Source organism: Phascolarctos cinereus, unplaced genomic scaffold (assembly GCF_003287225.1).
Source record: "Phascolarctos cinereus isolate Bilbo 61053 unplaced genomic scaffold, phaCin_HiC Scaffold_726;HRSCAF=1367, whole genome shotgun sequence".
Taxonomy (NCBI): Eukaryota; Metazoa; Chordata; class Mammalia; order Diprotodontia; family Phascolarctidae; genus Phascolarctos; species Phascolarctos cinereus.
In genome coordinates this window covers 94,205,038-94,232,859 of record NW_027556098.1, presented here as the reverse complement: position 1 = coordinate 94,232,859, position 27,822 = coordinate 94,205,038, and the positions used below count along the sequence as shown (strand labels likewise).

The 27,822-nt window shown below is 35.4% G+C and overlaps 1 protein-coding gene across 12 annotated transcripts in view; it reads left to right on the top strand.

Moving 5' to 3' along the window:
• CBLB (Cbl proto-oncogene B) overlaps nt 1-27,822 on the top strand; it is a 284,335-nt gene that overhangs the window by 157,316 nt on the left and 99,197 nt on the right. For all 12 annotated transcript variants that reach the window (XR_013482932.1, XM_078146682.1, XM_078146683.1 and 9 more), the window contains 3 exons: nt 12,873-13,058; nt 14,868-15,230; nt 26,529-26,623. Coding sequence is in view for 11 of the 12 variants with exons in the window: in XM_078146682.1 (XP_078002808.1) it covers nt 12,873-13,058; nt 14,868-15,230; nt 26,529-26,623 (644 nt within the window). In the remaining variant the exon portion in view is untranslated. The remainder of the gene's footprint in view (nt 1-12,872; nt 13,059-14,867; nt 15,231-26,528; nt 26,624-27,822) is intronic.

The following is a 27,822-nucleotide window of genomic DNA, read 5'->3' as shown; positions in this document are numbered from 1 at the left end:
CTCTACCATTCATTTAAGTGTTCAGGAGTGTATTTCTTATCTTTATCTGCTTCATGTGCCAGTTTTCTGCCCTCATAGATAGTGGGTTCAATGAGGAGAGGGACTTTGCCCTTGATTTTTTTTTAACCTCCAACATCTTCTAGCACAATCCTGATCATATAGAGATACTTGATAAATGCTTGATGAAATGGATTTTGGTAGTAGATTTAGTCTACTTGAATTGTGAGTTTTCTTCACTGATAGGCTGTCCAGTGAGTTCCCCTTTACTCTGTACTTTCCATCCATGATATAATCATTATGGTTATTCCTCCCACTGGTTTAAATCACAATCCATTGCCTTCTCATTCCAGATATTTTTGTTCATGTCACATCCTCCATAGGGGACCTACCCAGTGCAGGTGGAGACATCTTCTTTATCATTTGGCATTTTTTAGATACCAGCATAGCATTTATTCATCTAGCAAGTTGTGCTTTTCCTCCCTTTACATGAATGGACCACCTCTTTGTATGGCCATGTGTGTCCTTGATGAACTGATGACTATTTAAGTATTTGAGCACTGTGTTTTCATTAATGCTGGTCCTTTCTACTTTGTTACATACTGAACTTGCCCATGTCTTTTTTCTATATATTTTTTTTCCATTTCCTCCTTTAAATTCTTCAGATGATCTGTTCAGTGCATCTTAGACCTTGCTATAGGACTTATAATTCTTTAGATACCATTGTAACACTTAGCCATCCATTTTGTTATCCTTTCTTTTCACTGTGTGATCATCCTGCTTCCCTTTCTGACCGTACACTTCCTGCGTGATGTTACCTCATACCATTTCTTACATGTTATTCTTAGAAATGTGTGACAGTTTGATATCTTTCATGTATCTTTCCATTACACCTTGAGTCTTCCACAAGTTTGATTTTTTTGGCAGTTATAGTGGTGTTTAATGATTAGCCGCCAGAGAATAAGGGGGATTTTAAAAAACCTTTTTTCTTCTGGAGAGCTACAACAGTGCAAATGAGCTTTCAAGTAGGACTTAAGAAATTCAACTTTGTGCGTATTTTCTACAAGAATCACTCTTGGAGAGTCTTACATTGTAAAATACAAATGAAAACACATTACTGGATTGGTTAGTTATCAAAGAAGTGATTCTGATAGTGTAATCATTTTCAACCCAAGGCAAAGTATAGGGAAAGGGTGTGTGTGTGTGTGTGTGTGTGTGTGTGTATGAGAGAGAGAGAGAAGAGAGATCGTTGTTTGCCATCCATGTCTTATGCTTATTGTCTGGTTGTGTTCATAGTAAGAATCCTCTTCCTGTTGTTGGAAACACTGACATTGAGAATCAGAAAATTCATCAAGTTAGCACAAATGGTTGCTGGGACTTAGATCTCTAGACTCACTAGCTAGGATTCTATCTGCTTCACCTTCCTGCCTCACTGTATAAGCAAAGGCCATTATTTTCTTTATTGAATTATCAGATGCTTTTTGTTCAATTCAGTCTCCTAGCTGAGATGATACACATATATCAGATATTCATTTTGCCATGAGATTTCTCCAATCTGTAGCATCATACTTGGGTTTGTGGCTTGTTCTGTTGTCTTCATTTTTAAAAATGTCTCATTTTTTCATCCCCTCAGTGGTTTGTCAATCAGTGTCTTAATCATTTACTCATACTGTTTCATTTTTTCCACCTGCCATTTCTACTGCTCTTCTCTTCTTCCTCCTCTGTCATGATCAGCATTCTTGATTTGTAATAAAAATATGCCTTCTTGTTGCAAGCATATTGTTTTCTCCACATTTTTAATGCCACCATCATGCCATTAGGTGTTATATGATAGAATTCTTTAGAGTTCACTTGTGGAGTTCAATGTGTCTCCATTACCATGGAAATGTTCAATACATAGAGTTTATAAACAGAATTTGGTTTAAAAAAATTCCTCAACTGAGAGTAAAATAGGTTTTATAGTTCATCTTGTAATATGTATTTAAGTAAATGCATATATAGCTGTATTGTAGCCCAAATGGGTTGCTTTCCTGGAAAAAAGCTGTATTACTATTTTTATAATTGGAAGATGATATAGATTTTTTCCAAGAAATCATACAGCCATATGTGTTCTGGAGCTGTCAGGATTCACAAGATAATTGGGGCTTGATGCTGTTTAGTGTGTCAGTGGAGGACTTCAAGAAAAGTCTGGGATACTGCCAAAAGTAGTGCTAGTAATTTGTTAGCTTACATTACTCCTTCTGACTTTACACACACATTCAGTTTAAAAGAAGGTTTCCTGCTGATACTCTGTCTTTGGCTAAGACATAAATGAAATCCAAACCGCTTAACATAGCAAATATCTTTGAGAATTTTTTTTTTGCTTACTAGTTTTATCAGCAACCTTACATGGGGAAATTAACACTGTCCTAGTTTGCCTTTGAAAATTCTTATTTGTTTACTTATTTATATGCTTTCCTAGTGTACCTTAAATTTATCTTGAGTTTCTTGCCTTTTATAATGTGCAACAAATTTTGAGATAAACCATTCTAAAATCTATTACATGCTCCCCTTAGTACATGGATATGAAGCATAATTTAATCTTTTCTTTATGCTCAGTCATCATTATGGTAATTAATTATTATACCGAGCATACAGTAACACCCTTATGTATTATAATATATAGAACACTATGTGTCTTTATTCTAATGCTTTAGAGTTGATAATTCTGCCTCTGTATTTTCTATCCTGTTTCTCTGTCCTAACCTTCTTCATTTCTCTGAAGTAGTGAAATCTGGTAGAAGGGGCTGTAGTTAGGAGGCTTGGATTTAGCACCCTTTTATGTTTACTATCTTTGTGACCAGAGACAAGTAATTTAACATCTACCTGCCTGATATTCTCTGATCTTCAATATGAGTGTAACAACTATACTACCTTTCTCTCTAAGCTTTTGGGAAGAAAACATTTTATAAATCTTAAAGGGCCATATAAATGTGAATCATTATGATAACCAAAAGAATTCCATATTGCCAGGGAAAAAGACACAATTAAAGTTTTTAACTTAGCATGATTTTGCACTTTCTCACATAATACTAAACGAAGAGAAGGCACTCCTCTCTTAATGGAATAATAATAAGTAAGCCAACCTGATCTACTGTCTTACATTCTGTACATCATTCTAGCCACATTGGACTGCTTGTTGGTTCTTCTCACTTGCCTTTCCATGTCTCTACCCCTTTACTAAGGCTATCCCTCTTACCTAGACTGAGCCAACTCCCTCTCCTCTCCCACCCCCATTTACACCTTTTGAAATTCCTTTCTTTAAGGCTGTGAAGCTTTCCCTGATCCCATCTTCTTCACTCCTTCCTAGTTTGAAGTGCTTTCACTTTGACCACCAAGAAGAGATTATTTGTTCTGGTAAGGTTTGGAGTAACTGCTCTCTGAGTTCCCTTCTAGCTCTGAAATAATGATTCTGTGATTCTCTCTCCTCAGATATTTCATAGCATTTTGTTTGGAGCCGTCATTTGCACTTATGATGTTACTTCTGGCTCTGTTCTGGATCTTTGAACTGGTCAGAAGTCTGACAACTAAATAAGTGGAACATTAGAGATTAGAAAATAAACTTTTTACCGAAACTCATTGGCTCTCATGGTGTTATGATCTTAACATGATGAAGGTGGGCTATATACAGATAATTCAAAATAGTAGATAGTAGAAGTGATTTATATTTAAGTTTTGAATACGCTATGTTTCATTTATCTACCCAGTAGTGCTTAAAATTAAATTTGAATTCAGTGACGAGAGAGAGATGAGGATACCAGGTTGAAAGGAAAATGTCCGTTAGGATTAAAAAATTATGGTGAGAGACTATCAATGATTAGTTTTCTTGAATAAAAATGAAAACTGTATCTCTAAGAAATAATCCTCAGCCATTATTATATGATGTGTATGTAACCTATTTAAATATAAAAGTGCATTTTAGTTAATAAGAAAAATGAAGTTAACAATTATCGCTTTAGAGAAGTATTAATTCCATGATTTTTATGATATTCTTCACTTGGCTAAAAAAATGAGATTTTATATTCTTTCATTATAGTTTCTATAGCCAACATACTGGTAATTTCTCATCCAAGTTTTGTCATTTCCACTTGTGAAAGCTTTTCAGAAAGAAAAGGAAATACTCATTAAAACAGAGATAAGATTCAAATTCAAATCAATCTTAAATTGTTGGTAATAATTATGGGTTTGGGATCTCAAGGATCTCTTGTAGTTACAATATTCTGATACGTCCCTATGATAAATATTAGACCATGGTCAGTCAACTAACATTTATTAAGCATCTGTTATCTGCCTGGTACCACATGTACTAATCTCCTCCTTTATGTTTAGTCTCAGATCTATCTAGCTTATATCTATGAAATTTTAGTGTAGTATTGTAATGAAAACAGCCATGGGATGTAGAATGAGTCATTCAGACACCATATCTGTAACTGGACAAATAGCTTAAATTCTTTGACCTCAGTTTCCTCATTTGTAAAATGAATGAATGTTTATAATTTATTACAAGAATAACAATCAAACAGTAATGAAGTTTTTAATAGGCTTGTCCACAGCCATACTTTACGTTAACAGTTGATTAATAGTTTTCTTATGCCACTTTCCTCTTCCCCCTCCCACATGTAGAGAACAAGCTTTATTGAAGACATTCCAGATATGCTTGTCCTAAATACATCATGCTTCAAGGGACTTTACCTGCTATTTATAATTAATTTTTGTTAGCATCTAATTTAACAGTTGAGTGCCATGCATTAATTTATTTTAGAATTTCACAAATTTCAAACCCTGTCTGTAAACTCCTTAATCACCATAGTCAGTTAGTATGCCAAGTAACTTTGTTACTTGCCCTAAGCTGAAGTCTAAAAATGTGTATTATATAATTGAGCCACAGTGCTAGTTCTGCCACTTAATGGCCATGTGGCTTTAGGCAGGTCCTTTTCCCTTTCTTTAGCCTGTTTCCTTGTACATGAAATGGGAAGTTATAATTGCAGTCTAATTTACAAGATTGTAAGGAAAATATTTTGTAAATCTTGAAGTGCTTTCCAGGGTGGGAATACAGGGAAGGTTCTAGAACTGTAACAGTGTTTTGGTTGGGAATTCTTGGTATGTAAACTCTCATCAGTGATACACATCATCAACATGACGACAGTTTATGGTCTTAGTGATTTGCTTGGAGTACTGAGAGTGACTTGGTCATGATCACATAGTGAAGTACCTGTCAGAGCCAGCATTTAAACCCATAAGATTAACCCTGTACCCACTATGGTATGTCATCTGTTTTAATCATTATATAACACTTTATGTGATGGTTCTTTACCTAATACAAATGATCTTCATTATTTGTGTCCTTGTGGATTTTACAAGGATGTAAATGATTGGACTGTTTACCTCTAAAAACTTTATAGTCCAATAGGGGATTTAAGACATGCACATAAATATATACGGCATAAGACAGAACATGATATATACATTGGAGAAATATAGACTATAGGTATGCACCTAATAAATGTTAACTGAATGAATTGAATGAAAGGTGTTTAGAGGAAAGGGGATACATACATTCCGTTGCAGGAAACAGTGAAGGCTTTCTGGAAGAGAGGTAGGATTTGATCTTGGCTCTAAAGGATAGGTAAGAAATGGATATATGAGATAAGTGAGATTGAGGAGTTGAATCTCTGAGTCTGAATGACTGGAAGTGTAGTAATACCCTTAACAGTAAAAGTGAAGTTTTGTTAAGTAAGGTGATTTGCTTGTGGTTGTTGTGGTGATGGTTGTTGTTGTTGGAGTGGTAGAGATAATTTCTGCCTCAGGCATGTTGGGTTTAAGATACCTATGGAACATCCATTTCTTCATGTCTCAGAAGCAATGATGGTGGGACTGGACCTTAGGAGAGAAACTAGTGCAGGATTTCTACATTTGGAAGTCATTCACATTGAGATGATGATTTAACCCATGAGGGCTGGTGAGGCTGCCAAGTGAGAAAGTATGAACAGAAAAAAGAACAAGTCTTAGTACAAAGCCTTTGTGCATACTACTGTTAATAGGTCCAGCATGAGTGGTGATCCAGTCAAAAAGAATGAGAAAAAGCACTCAGACCTGTGAGAGAACCAAGAGGTGAGGGTAGTATCAGGGAAAGTTAATAGAGGAGAGTTTTCAGAATGACTGAACTACAGTGTCTAATGCTGCAGAGAGATGTCAGAAAGGGTTAAGATTGAGAAAGACTGTTAGGTTTGTCACTGGCGACTTTGGACAGAGACATTTCAGGTGATGACACAGTCAGAAACAAGATCACAAATCCAAAACTTTTTCCACTGGTTAGTATTAGTGCTATCTTTATGGTCCCCCAAATCTTTTTCCTAGAGGCTATTGCTCTGGACAAAATGTGATTTGAAAAAAAAAATCAACCAACATTTATTAAGTACTTAAAAAAAAAAAAGCCTGTGCAAAGGCCTGGGGAAAATACAGACTTTAGATAAGACACAGATCCTTACTTGAGATGAATGCAAATAACTTTTCTAATATACAATATTATTGAAACGTGCTAGAGGGATGCATAGTGCTATGGAAAATCCATGGGTGGCGGTTTTTTGTTTTTAAATCAGATCATTGGGAATTGGGAAAAGACTTCCTGCAGGAGGGAGACATTGAGTTGAATTTTGCAAGAGAGATGGAATTCAGTAGACAGAGAAAGGGAAAGAACAGGTACAATGAAAATTATGAGGGAAAGCTGTACATTATGTCTCAAAGAGCCTTGAAGTGAGAGTAAAAGTACATGAGTTTGAATCCTGACTTTCCTACTCATTACTTGCGTGACCATTGGCATATCAGTTCAAGTTTCTTCTTTCTAATCTATAAAATGGAAGAGTCAGAGAAGGTCCTGTTTTCATTGCTTGGGGGAAAATAAGTATGACATGGGCATGAATTGATGAAAAAGCATTAGCATCACTAATTTCTCAAACATACACCCCTGGCACATTGACTGGAACATCATTCACTTCCTGGTGGTTTTCATTTAAAAGAAATAAAAGATCTGATTTTCTCCTGATCCACAAAAGCATTTGTTTTCAAGTGTATTGTGTCTCATCAGGTATTTTTTTGGTGGCTTTTACTATATGTGTATGTAGGAATAAAATACAAATATAATTTTAGTATTATCCATCACTCTAATTTTGAATTCCTGCTTTGTTTCATGGGCCTGTAATTTCATCAATGCCCCTGCCACCAACAGGTTGCAAGAAATATTAGTAATTTTTGTTATTTTTATTCTTATTTTTAAAACAATGTAATTTTCATTTGGAGGAAGACAGTTAATGTGGTGAAATGGAAAGAACACTAACTTTGGAATTAAAAGCCCTGGGTTGAATCCTGGCTCTGCTATCTTACTATCTGTATAAACTTGTGAAAATTACAAGTGCTCTAGGCTGTACCTTACTTACATAACTCCTAAGTCTCTCCCTGTTCCAAGACTGTGATACCCCAATTTTGTATAGAACATGGAGAATTTAGACTGAGGGATACTGAATAATCAAAATTGCCTCAGGAAGGATCAAGAACCACAAGGTTTTAGTGGGCCAACTCAGTTCTGACTTAATCTTGGCAACACTCAATGGCTTAGGTACTGAAGGGAGAAGAAAATGAAGAGTGAGGTTCATCTGGAAGTAGGAAGGAAGGAAGGAATGGAGGGAGAGAAAGAGGAAAGGAAGGGAGAGAGGGAAACTTACTGAGTGTCTGTGATATGTCAGTCATTCTATTGTTTTACAGATATTATCTCTTTGATCTATATAGTATTGCTGGGTATTGTTAACAATTATTTCCATTTTATAGCGGAAGAAACTGAGTTAGACAGGGGTTAAGTTAAGTTACTTGCCCAGGGTATCTGATGCCTAATTTAAACTCAGATATTTCTGAATCTAGGACTGACACTCTATTTACCGTGTCAACTAGTTGCCTCTAGGATTTCATTAGAGGAATTGGGGAACATTAAGAAGATATGGGAGTCTAAAATTTTTGTAATGGCATCATTGAAATGTATGATTTGGGGAGTTTAAAGAGTCAGATTTAGTCAGGAGGATACTAATTAGCCAAGTAGGTGAATTGGGAAGGGATAATAATGAAATTCTATATACATTCAGGCATCTTGGTGATGAATCTGGAACTCAGTCTTGGGTGAGAATTGGCAGAAAAGAGTTAAATTATTCTTTTTGACCCCTCAACCTGAAATCTCTTGAATATACTTAAGTGTGGCTTTCTCTTAAAAGAGACAATGAAAAAAATTACTATTTTTCTCATATTTAAATCTGAACAAATCCAGATCTGTAATGTATGAATATTTTCCTTTCTCTCACTTTCTCCCCTTGTTCTCTTGCCTCTTCTCACACAAAGAAGAAACAAAATTTTCTGTTACTAAGCTAGTAAATCTGTATCTGACTTTCCAAAATAACATGTAATATCTTCCAAAGTCTTGATAAATCACTTAAATCCATAGCTACTTAATAATAATAATAGTAGTAATAACTAACATTTTTATAACACTAAGGATTGCATTGTGGTTTAAAAGTGTTCCATTTCTACTTTATATGGGAAGTATGGGCTATTTTTGTCCCCATTTTATAAACAAGAAAACTGAGACAAAGTTAAATGATTTGTCCACGGTCAGACAGGTAATGTGTCTGAGGCCATTTTTGAACTCAGATCTTCCTGTGTCCAAGTCCAGTTCTCTGTCCACTGTATACTACCAGCTTCTTCTTTAGGTTTTATTTAGTTTCAGTTTTTTTGGTTTGTTTTCCCCCCACATTGGTTTACCAGAGAAGAAAATGAAACCCAATAGTTTTTTTTAAACAATCAATTCTTTTCACTTCACTGTGGGATCTTATTTCAAAACCGTCTATTTAAAATATTATTTTTAAATTGTCACAGAATATGAATTTCACAACCAATTAATAGTAGTGGATAATTTTATTACCATAGTGGCATAATTGTTGGTATGAATAGCTACAGATTTTGTAAAAACAACTTGCATTAATGTCTGTAAGGCAGTATTTGGTTATTTATCCTTTTCTTGAAAATTTAATTGCAGAATATAAAGAATCTGGAAAACAGATAATAAGCTACAGACAATGAATTTCATTGACGCAACAAGTAAAGCCTATTTTCTCTTTCCCAAACTAGTGTGCCCTCCATAAAAATTACTGTTTTAAATCCACTTCCAGCTATTATAATGCTTCAAATTGAATTAGTGCTTCAGAGAACAGTACATAACTTCTGTGAACACAATGACTTGTGCTAAGTGTAAGGCCTGGTTCCAGTTATGTGGACAGAGCTGTATGGTGCCTGCTGGTCTTGGAGTTAAGTGCTCCTAGTGCCTCATAAGAGTTTATTGGAACTCTGGCCCAAGAATTTTCATAGTTGGCCCTTGTGTTATATTAATAACCTCTTTCACAAATTAAATCCAGCCCATTATTTAGAATGTGAGGAATTTAATAGAATTACTTGAATCTGAATTGGTAAATGATCAATTCGAACTAGTGGTTAATTTTTTAGTAGAATTAGAAATCAGGAGTGCTGGCTAGTCCTGGTGGATAACTTAGGATCCTTATGTTTATTTTCTCAGCTGTAAAAGGAAGGTGTTGAATTTGGTGATGACTCACTAAAGATCTCAAAGGTCCTGTCCATTCTTAGAATTGTATTTACTGTCACTGAATATTTTTATCATGAACATGTTGCTTATAACCAGATTTCCAATCTGCAAAGACTGATAAATCAGCAAGGAAAAATAAGAGTTCTGAACACAGAAGGACAAGCAGATGTCAGCAGCCTCCATGAGTACAACGAGACAGCCAAGCTATTCCCTGCATGCCATTGACAGGTTAAAGGAAACCTAAAAAGGAAGGCATTGGAGGTAAAGGGGAATCAGAGAGGTAATCAACAGAGTAGAATAGAAATGAAGATACACTTGGCTGAGAGTGCTCAAGTACTATAAAATTCCCTTTTTACTGAAAGATTTTGGTCATTATCATTCCAGTTAAAAAGTGTTTTTCCCAGAAAAATTGAAGAAGAAAACTTTCCTTGATAATTTTATCCATAAAAATACAGCTTTCTCTTTTAATGGATGCAATGTGAACCAAGCCGTATTTCTTCCTTTCACCTTTTGTTGATGAATTAGGATGCACTAAAAACTCCATTGAAATTATACCAAAAAGTTTACAAATGCCATTTAAAATTTACTTTGATAACCAGTTTAGTTCAGAAAACTTGCATTTTATTAAAATGTTAAGTAAAAACGGGGTCTTTTATATACTCCTAAAATTGCCTCAGGTGACATTTGATGTTCCTGATTTCTTTCTTTATCTCAATTCCTCTTTTTGTTTGAAAGTTTGTTTTGATGAAACATTTGAGTTGGGCAGTGTCTGAAAGACAGTTGTTGAAATGATGAGCTTCATGTATTCTGTCCCTTATCCCCAATTCTAACACTCAGCAGTGCATTAACAATTGCTCTGCAAAACAGGATGTCATTACATACTGACTGTAATCCCTCTTTTTAACATGTGACTTTGGGCACAAACTCAAGACGACATTGCTTCCAAATTATTCTTTGTTCTGTAAGTTCTTTAAGAGGTCTTGCTTAAAGAAGATCAACAAAATACTCTCCCTAGAGAAACAGCTTTGGCTTACCTCAACAGCATGTGTTCTGTGTTGTGGGATTTTACCTACCTTATGATAAATTACTTTTCTACTCCAAGAATTCCTTCACCTTCCTTCATGGAGACTTCCCTGCTGAACTGATAGATACAAATACTCATTTTACATCAAAGTTTTGACTTGAGCAGACTTATTTATTCTATATCTATCATTTTATTCCCTTTTTTAAGTAAGAACCATCAGTAGCCTTCAAACATTAATTCCACTAAAAGCATAATCTCCTAGGCAATTTTCTAAACATCTAAGTTGTAGAACTGTTGCCAATCTGCAGTAGTAGTAAGTATTTAAAATTGTAAAATAAATTTCACTGTGCTTCAGTTAATTTTTTAAAAATTAGTTTGGCATCCATCAAGACACAAGGACTTGACAATACAGCATATAGTGAGATATTTGAAGCCTGTCTGGTACTTTTTTTCCTGAGGTGTGATCTTAATGCTTCTTAACTGCCAGAACTTTTAAATCAGTAGTTGAAAAATAAATGTGTAGTATGGCTAAATAATGTTTATATACACAAATTCCTATTATACCATATGTTTCAGATTTTAAAAACTGAAACTATATTGATGTGAAAATCGAGTCTTTTTTAAACATTGTAAAAGCTGAAATTAGATTGTCAGCTGGTGGCCCCAGTATAGAGAAGAATGGACTCTTTACCATACTTCAAGTGACTTTATTAAGAACACTGCATGCTGCTAGGTCTATATCTTAAAGAGATCAAAGAAAAAGGAAAAGGACCCATCTGAAAAAAATATTTAAAGCAATTCTTTTTGTGGTGGCAAAGAATTGGAAATTGAGAGGATGTCCATCAATTGGGGAATGACTGGACAGGTTGTATTGTGTGATTGTGATGGAATACTATTGTGCTATAAGAAATGACCAAGGGGATGGTTTCAGAAAAACCTGGGAAGAGTTATATGAGCTGATAGAAAGTAAAATGAACAAAATCAGGAGAACATTGTGCAAGGTAACAGCAGTATTGTAAGGATGATTCCTAAAATAGAAAGTTTTAACATATAATCAATAAACTAATAAAAAAATCTTGTGATTTGAAGATACTTATTTAATCTTCACTAGAGAACACAAACTGTTTTCTTTGTTTAGTCTGCTATCCTTAAAGAATTCCAGACAATTTAAGACTTTTTAATATTTTCTGATGTATTTATATACACATGTGCATATATAAATATACACATCTCTATATGTGTGTGTGTGTGTGTGTGTGTGTGTTGTGTGTGTGTGTAGGGTTTATATCTGTGACTCAAAGGTCTTTCCTACTGGAAGTTAAATGAACTTACATGGCTTAGAGAAAAACAGATCTTCAGTGAGATTAAAATGGATTCATGTTTCATCATCAATATGGAATTTTAGATTCTCTGTTTTTACCGTATGGTTTCTAAAGAAGACATGACATAAACCAATGCCCACTTTAAGGACCAATGATTGTTATAACATAGATGACTGAGATCAAAATCTGTGATATAATTTCCCTTATAGTAGGTGATACAATTTATTTAGGAAAAATTAATCTTTCTTGGGTTTTTTGGTAAAATTCCCATGAGGTTCTCCTCTAATTCCTCTTTATGGTCTGGAAGTGACCCTGTCTTCTTCAAGGGTTAGCCATGAGGGTCCAAAACTCTTACAAGTCTCATCAAGTTGAAATTTCTTCAAGCATAGACAGTTATCTCTTTTCCTTAGGACCAGGTTAACTAAGTTCAGAAAGACTGTGTTTCCAGTTTGGCTGTATGGTGATGATCTTTTTTAGGCAACATTAAAAATGAAAGGTCTACTAAGATGTAGAAAGGTTGTGAACTGCATCGGTAGAAGGAATACCAGTAGTGATTAAAAAAAAAAGCATTTTTAGCTAACCGTATCTTATATCTCTCTCTCCACTCTCCTTACTTGTATAGTCTGGATTTCAAGATGCAAAGGAGGAACACTGTAACAATATGTTCTTTAAATAACAGTGCCTTTTAGGGACACTGTGAGTACCCATACCATGCATGAGCCAAAAGGAACTAAGTTCCATTAATAGATAGACCAAGCGTTTTTGTTACTAAAATCAGTTGTCTTCTTTAGGCATCAAAAGTCGTAGGCTTCATAAGTGAAGTTAATGAATGGTCTCATTCTCTTTTTCTTTCCAGTGCAATGAAAGGCAGAATTCACCAGTGACATCGCCTGGATCTTCCCCTCTGGCCCAGAGACGGAAGCCACTTCCAGATCCTCTTCAGATACCCCATCTTAGCCTTCCTCCAGTGCCTCCTCGCCTGGATCTGATTCAGAAAGGCGTGGCCCGTTCTCCTTGTGCCAGCCCAACTGGTTCACCAAAAGTAAGTAAGTTTTCACTAAAAAGACCTGTTGGTACCATAATCATTATTTTGTGATAAGAAGCTTTAATTTTAAAAATTCTTATTCCGTATCCTTTCTTCCTCAGTTGTTGTTGGACAAATAGGATCAGTTTCCTAATATTATTTTGAACTTTGAGAAGACATGGAAATTACATTTTCTTCAGAAGGGAAGTCCCTATAATCATCCTTTGATTTGCAAAAATAAATGTCAGAGCAACTGAAGTTATTCTGTAAAATGAATTTAAAAGGTCATTATATGCATTTAAAATGAATTACGTGCTATTATCCAATGATATTTTAAATTCATTTTCATTGTGTCATGACAGGAAAATTGTGATGACAACATATTTGCATAAGGGTTTAAGGTGTAACAAATTATGTGTTTCAAGGTGACTTACATTATATGTAGCTTTTGTATTTGATGGAATTAGCCAAAAGAATTATGTATATTATACATACATATATGCAGTGGTAGTAGTACTTATTTTTTATACTAAATTCATGTCATTTAATGAAACCCACAAATTGGATTACATTGGGTAAATTTTTTTCTTAAATTTAGTAATAAGGGAATCATTTGGCTTTTTATGAAACAACCTATAAACAAAAATTTTGATAATATGCTTAAATTTAAAGCTAGCCTCAGACATCATTTCTAATACTTTTCAGTTTTTCTTACTTGATAGTTAGCTTTGTTTTTAGATAACATTAAAAGTCATTAGTGATATTTAGCCAGATGCACACATATAATAGATTCTTTTTTTCCTCTGGTGCTTTCTTATATCTAAAAATATAAGTTATCTTCTGGATCAGATCAATGTAGTAAAATTAAAGATCACTTGCAGGCATGAGGACTCATTTAACTAGAATACCTCATGTTTCTACAAAGAGAATCAGACTAATTTTCTTCTTGGAAATGCACGTAGAATTCCTTGTATGCTCTGTGAAAAATGTGCTTTAGAATATGTATAATTCTATCAAAGTCTTTCAAGTATTTGATCTTTCACTGATGAGACAAAAGAATCAAAGCATAGGTGAACACATTATGTTCATAAAAGTAAAATTTTAAAAATTCTAATGTTCCTAAAAGATCATATGCTAAATAGCTTTTTGAAATAACAAAAAAAATGAACGTCCAGTACACTTGCAGAATTTTTAAAAATAATTGTTTTCAAGTGTTTCAAATGAAGTATTTCTTCATTCTCTGCTAAATCACAGAAATGTGCAAATAAATGAATTTTTAGGGTTATTTTAATGTTAATTATTCAGAACTATTGTTTAGGGCATTTTCATCTTCTGGTTTTTGTTTGTTTTTTGTTTTGGGTTTTTTTTTTTAGGCAATTGGATTAAGTGACTTGACCAGGGTCACACAGCTAGTAAGTGTCAGGTGTTTGGTCTGAGGCCGGATTTGAACTCTGGTCCTCCTGACTTCAGGGCAGATGCTGTATCCACTGAGCCACCTAGCTGCCCATCTTCTTTCTTTTTTGACACCATAAACATTAAGTTCAAATATTGAGCTTTACAGCCAGCACAGAAGCTGCTGTACTGAAATGTTCTATTAGGCTTCTCTCATTTAGCTTCCAGTGCTGTTGAATTTGTGACTAGGGAAATATGTTGACAGATGGTATAGAAATATAATATGCACCACTCTGATCTCATTTAAATAGCTCATGAAAATAATGGGCTTTTTAATCAGAAAAAGGCAAGGGAATGAAATTTAAGAAAATAAATGTTTTAAAACTTTTAATGTAACGCAGCTCAATGTTTTTTTCCTCCCCAATTTGTACACAGTCTTCTCCATGCATGGCGAGGAAGCAAGATAAACCACTGCCAGCACCTCCACCTCCCTTACGAGATCCTCCACCACCTCCACCCGAAAGACCACCTCCCATTCCACCTGACAACAGACTAAGTAGACATTTCCACCATCTGGAAAGTGTACCTTCCAGAGACCAGCCCATGCCCCTTGAAGCCTGGTGCCCTAGGGATGTGTTTGGAACAACATTGCTCGGATGTCGAATCATGGGGGATGGCTCACCCAAACCTGGACTTACTGCAAGTTCGAACATAAATGGAAGGCACAGTAGAATAGGCTCTGATCAAGTACTTATGAGAAAACATAGACGCCATGATTTGCCTTTAGAAGGAGCCAAGGTAAGACACAAACAAATCAAAGGCTAGATAACTTCTTTGCAAACTCATCTGGTTGTGAGGTGGCATGTAAAGTTGTCTAATGCTGGTCTTGTGATATGGATCTTACCTGTGTGTCTTCAGTTATCTTCATGTAATAAATAATCAGAAGCTCATTAAATCTTATGCTTAAGAGCAGTCAGGAAGGAGATTCTAAGTCATGACTTCACATAACTATGAAGCTACTATATGACTGGCTCAATATTTATTTTTATTTGCTTACTTTTTCTGCCAAAAATTTCTTACCACTAATGTTGATAATTTGTGGCTTGTAAAGGTAGGAGAGCATCTTTGCAAGAAATTCAGTGATTTGGGAGGTGGAGGGATCTAGGTTTTCTGTTTTTGTATTCTGTTTTGTGTGTGCGTGCGTGTGTGCTCGCAAGAGAGAGAGAGAGAGAGAGAGAGAGAGAGAGAGAGAGAGAGAGAGAGAGAGAGAGAGAGACTTTTTCAGGCTTCCTTAAGTCCAAGAAGTCTCATAAAGCATTTGTTTTATAAGCACATTATATCATAGTTGTTCATTTTTATAGCTCTCTTTTATACCTAATACCATGCAGCTTCCCAAGAGTCTTGGAAACCTAGGTTAATATTGTACCAAATATTAAAATAAAAACCTAAACTGAACTCCAGCCATACAAATTAAACTCTTGCTATATAGCTAAACATAGATTGCCTGAAATATACACTTTGGAAGAAACTTGCTTATATAATGAGTCCTGATTGAGAGGATATTATTACTGCTATATTCCTGAGAAAGTTAGCACTAGAGCAAACAAAGAAACAGTGATTTTGTCCTTGTCCCAAGGCTAGTTGCAGAATGGTGAAGTTATGCTTATCCATATTTATTTCCTTATTTTTTTTGTTTTGTTTTCGTTTTATTTTTAAGTGACTTGCCCATGGCCACACAGCTAGTAAGTGTCAAGTGTCTGAGGCCAGATTTGAACTCGGGTCCTCCTGACTCCAAGGCCAGAGCTCTATCCACTGTACCACCCAGCTGCCCCTACTTATTTATTTATTCATTAAATCCTATTGTTAGTATTTGTTTCTCAGAGATTAGTTTATGTATGTATGCAAAGGCTGCAAGAGTCATGATTAAAAACAGTTTTGTTTTATTACCTCAAAATGACAAAAATGTTCTAAATGAATATTTAGGGTAGGGAAAGAAATCCTCATAGGGAGAGAGACACGCAAAGACAGAGAGAGAAAGTACAGTGCACATATAATCCAAATGGAAGCCAAAAAAGCAGAGGGGGGGGGGGGAACAACCAGGAAGATAAATTTGAGAGCCCCTAGAATGGAAGGGTTTGAGGGAATGATCATTTATATAGTACCTACTGTGTGCCAGGCATGATGCTAAGCAAATTACAAATATGATCTAATTTGATGAGGTTCTGTTAACTATCCCCATTTTACAGTTGAGGAAATGGGCAAAGAGAAGTTAAATGAGTTGCCCAGGGTCACAGTTAGTAAATGTCTGAGGCCAGATTTAAATTCAGATCTTCCTGCTTCCGGGCCCAGCACTCCATTTGCTGTGCTACTTTACTGCCTCTACAAAAAGACCAAACCAAAACAAAACCCATAACTGAGCTAGAAGAAAGAGCTTAGGAAGACAGAATTATTTGTCTCCTAGAAAAATGTGAAGAAAATGTAAATAGCATCTTTAATATAAAATACTCAGATATACAGAAGAGCAAATTGGTAACCTTATTGTCAGAATAAAAATTTAAGTTGGCCTTCGGGTGGAAGTTGGGAGATACCAATACTTGATGCTGCCTTAGTACCCTGACTTACAAATTGCCTAATCTACTTACTCTCCGTGACCTACTCCTGTAGTCCACCTCAGCTGCTTACAGAGGTGGACGTGCCATTTATTATACTATGACGTGTAAATGTTCTGCTCCAGTGTTTATGAGCTCTGTCTTTCATTTCATCTTTTCCTGTGTCTTATGGTCCCTAGCCCTATTTGTGGTTCTTGCTTCTGTTTACTCCGTGGCTCAGGTTTTTAGAAGATTGTCACCTCTGCATTGGCTGTCCTTTCCTTCTTTCCCTATCTTGATCACTTGGTGGGTCAGCTTAACTGTGCACAGGGCTGTGCTGGAGCCAGCTGTTAAAATTTTCCGTGGGAGAATTTACCCCTTAGAAATCAGCAAGTGCTACAAATTGGGGCTTGATTTATTGCTGGGTTGATGTCTATGCTTAAGAAAGTGGTAGAGAAATATTAGTAATGCAGATTGAGCTTGAAAGTGTGTCATATATACAGGTTTCTTTTTTCCTCTGGAGATCCAGTTGTTAAACACTACTGACTAAACTATCTTTCACTCATAAATCTTTTATTCTTCTACCTTGTTACTGATCACAGCTTGCTAGACCACAGCTTGGGTTATTCCACAATTGCTTTTGCTCCTGTTCCCACGCAGCTGAATGAAGCTGAAGAAAATCATAAAAACCTGATGATTGGATCTAATACAGATTTATGTTAAATGATATTAGTTTGGCCTTCCTTGTAGCAAATTAATTTGATGTCCCACTCACCACAGCAGCTATTCTAAAGCTTTTCATCCCTCCCAAAATATCCTACAGCATCATCTTCACCCACCCTCTCAGTTAAGGATTTTGTTCACTGAAAATATTGACACCTTTGCTGAGAGGTCCCTAGTCTTCTCATCTTCATCTGACATCACTCAGATAACTTCACCCACTATTTCCTCCATCTCCCCCCACTGGTCTCACATCTCATGGCCAAGGTTGACACCTCTACATGTTCTGTTGACCCCATCTGTTCTCTCCTCTCTTTCCTGCAGATTAACTCTGCTGTCATCCCCATACTTTCTCACTGATCTTCACTCTGTCTGTGTCTTTGGTTGCTTCCTTCCATGTATTTATCCTCCATCCTTTAAAAAACAAAACAAAACAAACAAAAAAAATAAAGAACTCATCCTTCTATCACTGCAAGCTTTTGTGCTATAGCTTTCCTTCCCTTCTCAGCTAAACTGCTTATGAAAGCTGTCTATACCAAGTGCTTCCTCTTCCTCTCTCTACTTTCAAAATTCTTTGCAACTTGACTTCCAACCTAATCTCTTAACTGAAACTGTTATTTCCCAAATTACTGGTGATCTCTTATTGATCCAATCTAATAATTGCCTTTTCTCCATTTTCATCCTCGCCTTCTCTGTACCTTTTGACACTGTCAATCACTTTCTTCTTCTGATTCTTCTGCCCTCTTTGGGGTTTTGTGACACTGTCATCTCTTTGTTCTTCTGCTTGCCTGATTTCTCACTATTCTTTTCTAGATCTTCCTCCAGGTAAGACCCACTAATCATGGTTGGTCCCCCAAGGTTCTGTCTTGGGTCCTCTTCTCATCTCCCTCCATACTGCTTCACTTGGTGTTCTATCTCATCAGCTCCCATGGGCTCAATCATTATCTCTACACTGATGATTACCATATATACAGGCACACATATATATACACGTATATAGGTACATATGTAAAAATATAGAGATAAATGAATCATCAGTTTAGAAATGATAATAGAATATATATTTTTATTATAATCTCTTCTATATAGACTTGGATATAGATATATTTAAATATGTGTTTGTGTGGGTGTGTTTGTGTGTGTGTGTGTGTGTACACATACATACATATACACACAAATATCTCTAACCATAATCTCTCTCCTGAGCTCTAATTCCACAACCAGCTAATAAGGTATTTCAAAGTAGATGTTCCACATGCATCTCAAATCAGCTTCTTTAAATTGATCTTATTATCTTCCAACCCTCTCCCTTCCCAATTTTACTATTATTTTCTTGAGCACTGCCATTTTTCAGTTAACCAGGCTAACCAAGGTTGATTACTGTCACCCTTAACTCCTCACTCTTCCTCACCTTACCTATCCAATCTGTTGTCAAATCTTGTTATTACTTTCATATCCCTGTCTCTTTTCTGACATTGTCACCACCCACAGGTGCGAATCCTCATCACTTCACACCTAGACTATTGTAATAGGCTACCCCAAGTTTTTCCCCATTTCATTCTCTGTTTATTTTTCTAAATTCTAAGTTATTTTTTCTAAAATACTGGTCTGACCATGTCAATCACCTACCCTTCTCCCTCCCTTGCCACCCTTATACTCCATACTACCTCCGGACCAAATATGAAATGTTCTTTGGGACATGTAGATCCCTTCACAACCTGGACTCTTCTTAATCTTTCTAGTCTTTTTACATATATGTAGTCTCCCTTATATGTGCTGTGCAGTCCAGCTTGACTGGCTGGCCCTCATGCCTGCAGTGTTCTCCCTCTTCACTCTGACTCCCAGCTTCCTTGTCTTCCTTCAGGACTCTGCTCAAATCCCACTTTCTGCAAGAAGCTTTCCCAGTCTCCATCCTTCTCTGCCTCCCACCCCATTCTCTTCCCCTCTACTAGTCGCTTTCCTGTGTGAAATTGCCTTACAATTATGCTGTCTACTTATTTTTACCTTTCTTTATATCCTCCATACCACAGTGCCTGACACATCGTTGTAAGTGAATTCTATCAAAGATGTGATTAAGTAAAATCTATGCTAAATAAACTTTTTCAGAAACATATTACTTCTATGTGATAAGAATGATTTTAATACCCAAATCTGAGTACTGAGGCAGAACTTTTAAACCATTATCACCAATGAATATTGATGCAACCGTAATAAAAGCCTGTCTAAAAACCTACAATAACATATAATTAGAATTATTTGTTATGATGAAGTTAGATTTATATCAGGAACGCAAGGATAGTTCAAGGCTAGGAAAACGATGTACTTTTTTTTGTCCCAACTTATTTCATTGGTCTAGGGAACTTTCACAACGAAATAAGGTGTATCAATGCAGATCAGCAACTGCTCTGCTATTTATAGTCATAAAGAATTGTGTTAGGACACTGAGAAATGAAGTAATTTGCCTAGTGTTACATAGCCAGTATATGCAGAGGCACAGCCACATCTTCCTAATGCAAGGGTCGTTTCCTTATCAACTACACTGCTCTGCTAGTTGTTGTAAAGAAAGGTCATTAATAATAGCAACAACAAAAATAAAACAAAACAAAAAAACATAACTTTGGTGTAACCTATTTTTTAAAATTTATTTTGAACATCCTTACCTTCTTTCCTTCTGAGAAAGGTAAGAGAATATTTTTGACAGTGTCTGTAGGCTCAGCTAGGAGAATCTTAACTATATTGAAAACCTTTCTTGTTGGTCTATATGCTTGCAGGGAAGGACTTTAAGTCCCTTCCAAGGTAAGCAAAAGTGAACCATATAAATTCCCATGGTCTCCTGAGTTGGGGGGGGGGGTGGTGAATCAGGCATAGATTGTGAGATGCCCTGGAAAATTAGTCTGCTTCTTCATGCCGGTGTTTCAACCTTGAAACAAAGGTTATGATTATAAAAATTAGTATTACTCCTCTCACTAAATTATCTCAATTACTCATGAAATTCTCTAGTTCTTGGATCATCGTGCATCCGATCCTCTATCTGATCAATGTTTTTCTTGCTAATTTAAAAGTTGCTTGAGGTTTTGTTTTTTGTTTCTGTTTCTGTTTTTTTTTTCTTTTCCAGCTTAAGTGAGAAAAAAGTTTGCTTCTGAAATGGTTTTAAGTATTATTGGAAACATGACATTTTTTTCCCAATTCTTTCTTTGTAAACATCTTCACTTCTCAATATACCTGATGACTTAAGCCTGTTTTCGTTTATGGGTTATGTTCACTTGAGGTTATTTGTTTTAAGGCATTACTTGATGTTGCTTGTAGTGAAAACTACTTTTCTAATATTTCTCTGCAACTACTGTAATATCTTGCCAAAAAGTACATTTGAAATTTCTCCTATTACACATTTTCATGCTTTAGCATGTTTTCTTTTGGGAGTAATTTGGAAGCCAATGTTTCAATGAAGTATTTCAAATATTTCTGTGAAAAAAGGGCCAGCCTGTCAGAAAATAAATATGAGTATGGAGGTTTTTGTTTTCATTTTTCTTTTCAGTCGTTGGTCTAAATCTAGAGCTTAGAATTGTTTGTATTTTGAGTTTGTTTTGATTTTTAGTTTTTGTTCCTCCAGGGGAAAAATATTCCTATGAAATATATTCTTTATTCCAGATGTGTGTGTGTGTGTGTGTGTGTGTGTGTGTGTGTGTGTGTGTGTGTGTGTGTAATCCCTGGAGGGACAGATCTATTTAGTATCTGAAAAGGAAGTACTCTAGTCTCCTGAGGAACGTAGAGAAGCATCCATCTGCACCAGAGTGCAGTACAGAGAAAACCAGGTTATTAACAATTCCTTATCATAAGTTTGTCTTGTAGAGACAACTAAAGTGATTTTAGGTCTGATGAAATATGGAGAGAATCATAAAGTTCAGGATGATGCAACATTAACAGTGAAAATGAGAAAAAAAGTATCTTATGCCATTGAAAATATTTACTGTAGCTATTATCTTAAATACATCCAGCATTTATTTAATCAGCCATTTGTTTTTTCTGTTTACTTATCTCAGGAGACATGTTAAACTTGGACTTCTCATGTTCTGGATAGCATGAAGCATGATAGCTTTTAGCTTTCATTTCTTTATAGGAAACTAATGAATTTCTTCATTTTTAATTCTTGGTGAGGGCCATTAACATGTTGCAATAGATAAGATTTTACGTTTTTGAGCTTTTATGCCATTAAGTAACTAGAATGAAGTGGGGGGAAGTCCACATATCAAACTCAGCCATTCTACCTTTGAAAAATGAGGACACTGTCAGTCAAATATTACTCTGTGCTGGTGTGTGAGAGGTAGAGGTCCTGGTTTAGAATCTGCTTCCATGATTTTATATTTTTGTGGCCTTGAGCAAGTCAATTAATCTCCATAGGTATAAGTTTTCTCATCTGTAAAATAAGGGCATCAGACTAAATGACCTTTGAGGTCTGTTCCAGGGCTAATCCACTAATCCTCTTGTTGTTAAGACACTATTATAATTGTTACAAAATATTGAGAAGGGATAAAAAAGGGAGTCTTTGCCTTCAAGGAGCATTAATATTGTCAAGGAGATGAGGCACTGTCCACATCAGTTTATAACTGGCAATAATACTGGTATGTCACTACTGCATTTATGGTACAAATAGTAGATTATTTGGGACATAATGTCCCAAAAAAACAAAGTGTGATTTCATTGATGTGAGAACTTTGCTACTGATAAAAGTTTCTATACCAATACAGATTGGCAGCTGATCAACTTAGAATGATTCTATTATTAGTGATTGACCTAGGCCACTGAGAGGTTAGTGCTTAGCTAGGGATATTAGAGGTCAGACTTGAACCCAGGTTTGCCTGCTTCAGAGATCTCTTAGCAGTCTACTCTGCCATCCAAACACTTAGAAACAATTAGCATATTTTATGTTATACAGTTAGGAGTAAGGCATTCACCTTCAAGAGGTAAATATTCTCTGTGTGCCCATGAACAAATTACCTCAACTTACTGCTCAGTGTGATTAAACTAATAATAAGAATTAATGTCCATGTCAGTTGTTCTTTTGCAGGGTTAAAGTAGTTTTAAATGACTTCTGAGAAAGATTTGTGGTTATGCAGCTTATTCCCTATTTACTTAATGCAAAAGATAATAGCATTTTTAATATCACAACGTGTGATGATCTTGAAGTGCTGTTTCAGACAAACTCTCAGTGCACTTATTATATATGGTTGACTCATACATAGTAAGTTTTTGTTTTGGTTTTTTCCTTTTAAGGTAGTGAAATTGCCTTTTAATGTTGTATGATAAGTATTTAATACAGTTTCAGATGAGGGAGAGATATCATTATAGCTGTTTAACTGGTTTTCTAGGTAATGAATATGCCCTTTACCCAAGTGTTTATGTATGAAATATACAACACCCACCCACATATACTCACCATTTCTTCTTCTAGTATTGTCCCACCTGTTAAGCAGGAAGCAATGATTTAGTACCATTAAAATACATACTTATAAAATACATACACAGTTTTCAAAATTGTGGCCATGAATTGCTCTACTAATTCTGGAAAGCAGTTTGGAATAATCCCCCAGAAGTCAGACGTAAATGGTGCTTTGTATGTGCACCTAAAGTGGTAAAAGGACCAATTCGTACAAAATATTTATAGTATCTCTTTTTTGTTAGAGAGAAAAACTAGTACCTAAAGATCTTGCACTTCTGGAATTGCTCAACAAATTATATTATATCAATGCAATCATCATAACAAATGAAAAACTGGCTCCATTAAGAGAAACATGGGAGAATTTATATGAACTAATAAAGAGTGAAATGGAAAAGAACCTAGAGAACAACATTGAAAAAGTAGTATTCAAACATAAGTTTGAAAGACTTAAGAATTGATCATTGAAGTGTCCCGCCGTGTTTCCAGAGGGCCAATGATAAAACAGTGCTACTCACCTCCAAAAGTGAGATGATGGACTCATGTAGACTAAAACAAACATTTTCCCACATGGCTAATGTGTGGATTTGTTTTGCTTATTTGTTACATGGATTATTTTTTTACTTTGAGTGGGATAGAGGTATAGTGGAGGGAGAGAGGGCTAGAAATAGTGATGCCAAAAAGTGGGGGGTGGGGGAGGCTTGTTTGAGTATTTTTTAATGTGCAAAAGAGAAGAGAAGGAAATTCAGATGGAAACAAAAGGGATAGCCTTGAAGCTAATATGTTGAATTTATTCTGTTTTTAAAAAGAGCAATGTTTATATACTAGAGATTTGTAGTTTCATATCAGTCCTTTTTTCTTTGTATGTAGAGATGTTCATGTTTGTTGGCATTTGTTCAGAATAATAAAAATTAAAATTACTTAGAAAATTTGATACCTTCTTGCCACTTCTTTTATTTCATGCTGCTTTAATGTCAAGCTAATATGTGACTATAAAAAATTGTATGTAGATTGGTTGCTTAGTATATCTGAAAGTCATGGTATGCTATGTGTGTGCGTGCATGTGTGTGTGTGTGCGCGTGTGCATACGTGCACTTTGATCATCTTCTCTTCTGAATAATATTTCTTCTGGGTTTTCATGACTACTCTTTCTTGGTTCTCTTCCTCCTTGTCTGACTGTTGCTTCTGGATCATCTGCAGTATCATAGACTATTAACTATATATTATGTACCCCAGGATACTGCCCTGAGCTATCTACTTTCTCTCTCTTAGTTCTCACTTTGTGACCTCTATACCATCTCTATACAAATGAATTTGAGATCTGTATATCCAGGCTTAGTCCTTCCTGAGGTAGGTGATCCATAAATATCTCAAACTCTGCATGTCTAAAGCTTAACTCATTATTAATCCCCCAAACCTACTCCATTTTTTTTAACTTCCCAGTTTCTTTCAGGGAAACCACCATCCTTGAAATATTCTTTCCTTTCCCTCACTCCACGTGTCCCATTGGTTAGCAAATCTTGCTGTTTCCACCTCTTCCACTTTGCTTGCTCCTGCCTCCTCAGTATGCATGCAGCCAGTACTATAGTTGAGTGAGTCCCTTATCACATTTCTACTAAACTATTGCAGAGGTCTGCTCCTTGGTTTCCATCCTTCAGATCTCTCCCTACTGAAACTTGTCTTCCATAGAGCAGCCAAAAGTATGACCATATCACTTCTCTGCTTACTAAAACTCCAGTGGCTTCAATTACCTTGGAATATTTTTTTGTTTGGCTTTCAAAGCCCTCCCCAAACTGGCCCACCGATTTGTCCAACCTTGTTCTTGTATCATTACCCATCCTGAACTCTTGTGTTCTGGTCAAACTAGTCTTGCAGTTATTACACATGGTACTCCATTACCCATTTCTGGGCCTTGTCATTGACCACCCCCCATACCTGCAATACATTTCTCCTTCCCTGCACCTCATACGATCTCGTTGTATTTTGTTTGTATGTATTTTCTGTATAACTCTATGCATACGTGTTGTGATCCACTCCAGACTGTAGGAAGCTCCTTGAAAGCCAGGACTCTTGTTCTTGTTTTTCCTTGTATCCTTAGCACTTCGCAGAGTACCTAGCACATATTATGTGCTTAAGAAATGCTTAGTGACTGATTGTACATATGTGTATGAGCACATACATGTGAATACATTCATATTTAGATAGACATAGCATGAGAAAAAAATCAAAATCCATACTAGTCCCATTTTTTTTTCCTTACAGAGAGAACACTAAGTTTATTTTCAGTATAAATTTGTGCTTGGGAAATTTTTTATGTTAATTTGAATTTTATCAAGTTAGGCTATCACCATGTAAATAGGAATCCAGAGAAAGTCCTTTTGTGCTAGTTTAGAGGTGATGTTTATTAATCAGGATAACCAACTACTGATTTTGAAAGAAGTGTCATGCCCATCTACTTGTTAAAAACAATTGAAATGGAATAGGATTGCTCAATTAAAAAAAATGATGACAGATGGTTTCAAAGAAACCTGAGATGGCTTATATGAATTGATACAGAGTGACATGAGCAGAAACAGGAGAACACTTTATTCATTAACAACATATAAAGAAAAACAACTTTGAAAGACTTAAGAATTGTGATCAATACAATAACCAAACACAGTTTCAGAAGATTAATAATGAAACACACTGTCTACCTCCTGACAGGGGTAATGGATTCAAGGTATAGAATGAGATACATTTTTTTTGGACATGGCTGATGTGTTGATGTGTTTTGCTTGATTTTGCTTATTTGTTACAAAGATTGTGTTTTGTTATTGTTGTGTGGTTTGTTTGTTTTTTTATTTAATTGGGAGGGAATTGGAGAGGAAAAGGAGAGCTACCAGTAATGCTGTCAAAAAAAAGAAGAAGAAAAGCATTTTTAATCACGAGAAAGGGAACAGAAGGAAGTTCATAGAGAAAGAGGCAAGTTTTGAAAGTTAAATGGTGAATGCATTATATACTTTTTAAAAAAGCAAGATGAACATAATAGAGATCAGTAGTTTCACATAAAAAAAGAAAAGAATGTGAAATATATAGCTAACATGTCTTATCCTTCATCAGCTGTGGGATTTACTCTCTTACTTGCTAATAAATTTTAATTTCTTCATAAAAATAAAAAGTGTAATTGGACTGGGTTTGACTCTTCTTTTGATTTCAGTGGAATTTTGTAAATACCACACAAAAAGTAAAGCGTAATTATACAATATTGAGTTTCACCTTCATCAAATATTAGCATAATTTTGGTCCAAATTTTCTTCTAAAGTACCTTCACAAAGTGGATTATTTAAAGTAACCAACTGTTCCATTTTTCAGGTCTTTTCTAATGGTCACCTGGGAAGTGAAGAATATGATGTCCCTCCCCGGCTTTCCCCTCCTCTTCCAACTACATCCTTCCTGTCTAACCTAAAGTAAGTTCTGTTGAGATTTGTAAATCACTTGTTAAAATGGAAATCATTAGAAGTTGTACTTCTGCAAAGAAACTTTATTATAAATGGGCAAGGAGGAACAGAAAAGTCTTACAATCCAGTTATAAATGGCAAATGCTAAAGATTTAGATTGCTCTGACTTTCTTTAATGCAAGAGAAATTGCTCAGTATGGATTGCATTTGGCAGAGAATGGGAGGCTTAGGTTCTAAAGCAAGGGAATGGTAATGAAAACTATATTTTATGAAGATTATTTTATTCCCTAATTCACTGGTTTCATATACGCACACTTTAATGAAACTTGAACTTTTTGGATAAAAATAATCTTCCTAAAACACAGCTTTCACCACTATTCAATGAAATTAATGAAATTGTCATAATTAGAGTCTGTACTTTTAGCACTTCTACTTATTAAATCTGTTGGGAAGTGGAGTGAAACCTCTAGGTGTGTGGGTCGTTTCATTTTTATTGAACTAAAATTATCTGGTTTGTAGATAAGTGAAATAAGAATTAGCAAAGTTCTAATGAAATTTATTTCATTGGCAATTTCCTAACACATAAAATTTCCAGTAAATCTAAAACTGTCCAAGTGGATACATTTTTCCATTACCTCTTATTTTTCCCCAGAAGCAAAATGAAATTGTATTGATTAGATAGAGGAGTATTTTAACACGGTATTTTCAACACATTGAATTTTACTTTTTCCTGTAATGAACATTTGCTATAATCTTTTTTCTTATAGTAATACCAATTATAATAGGAGGTTTGGTAAATTGACGTGTACATCTCATAATTGGAGACTCCAGTTCAGTTTTCCATGTTTTGGCTATCTACCCACACAATTTCTCTTTGCCTGGTTAAAAACAGTAATGTTGGCTTTTAATGGCTCAAGTTATTCTATGTATTGAGATGACAAAGTGACATAACAGAAAAATCATTAGATTGGGAGTTAGGACACCTGGATCCTAATCATAGAATTTTAGATTTAGAGCTAGAAGAGACCATAGAGATCAATGTCCTGTCATTTTATAGATTATGAAAAACAGCCCCACAAAGAAAAGTGATTTTTCCCAAGATAGTAATTATGGTAAAATTATTACCTGGAACTCAAACCCAGGGGCTTGGGATTCCAAGTCCAACATAATACAAATGGAGTAAATATTTATTAAGCACCTAGAATGTT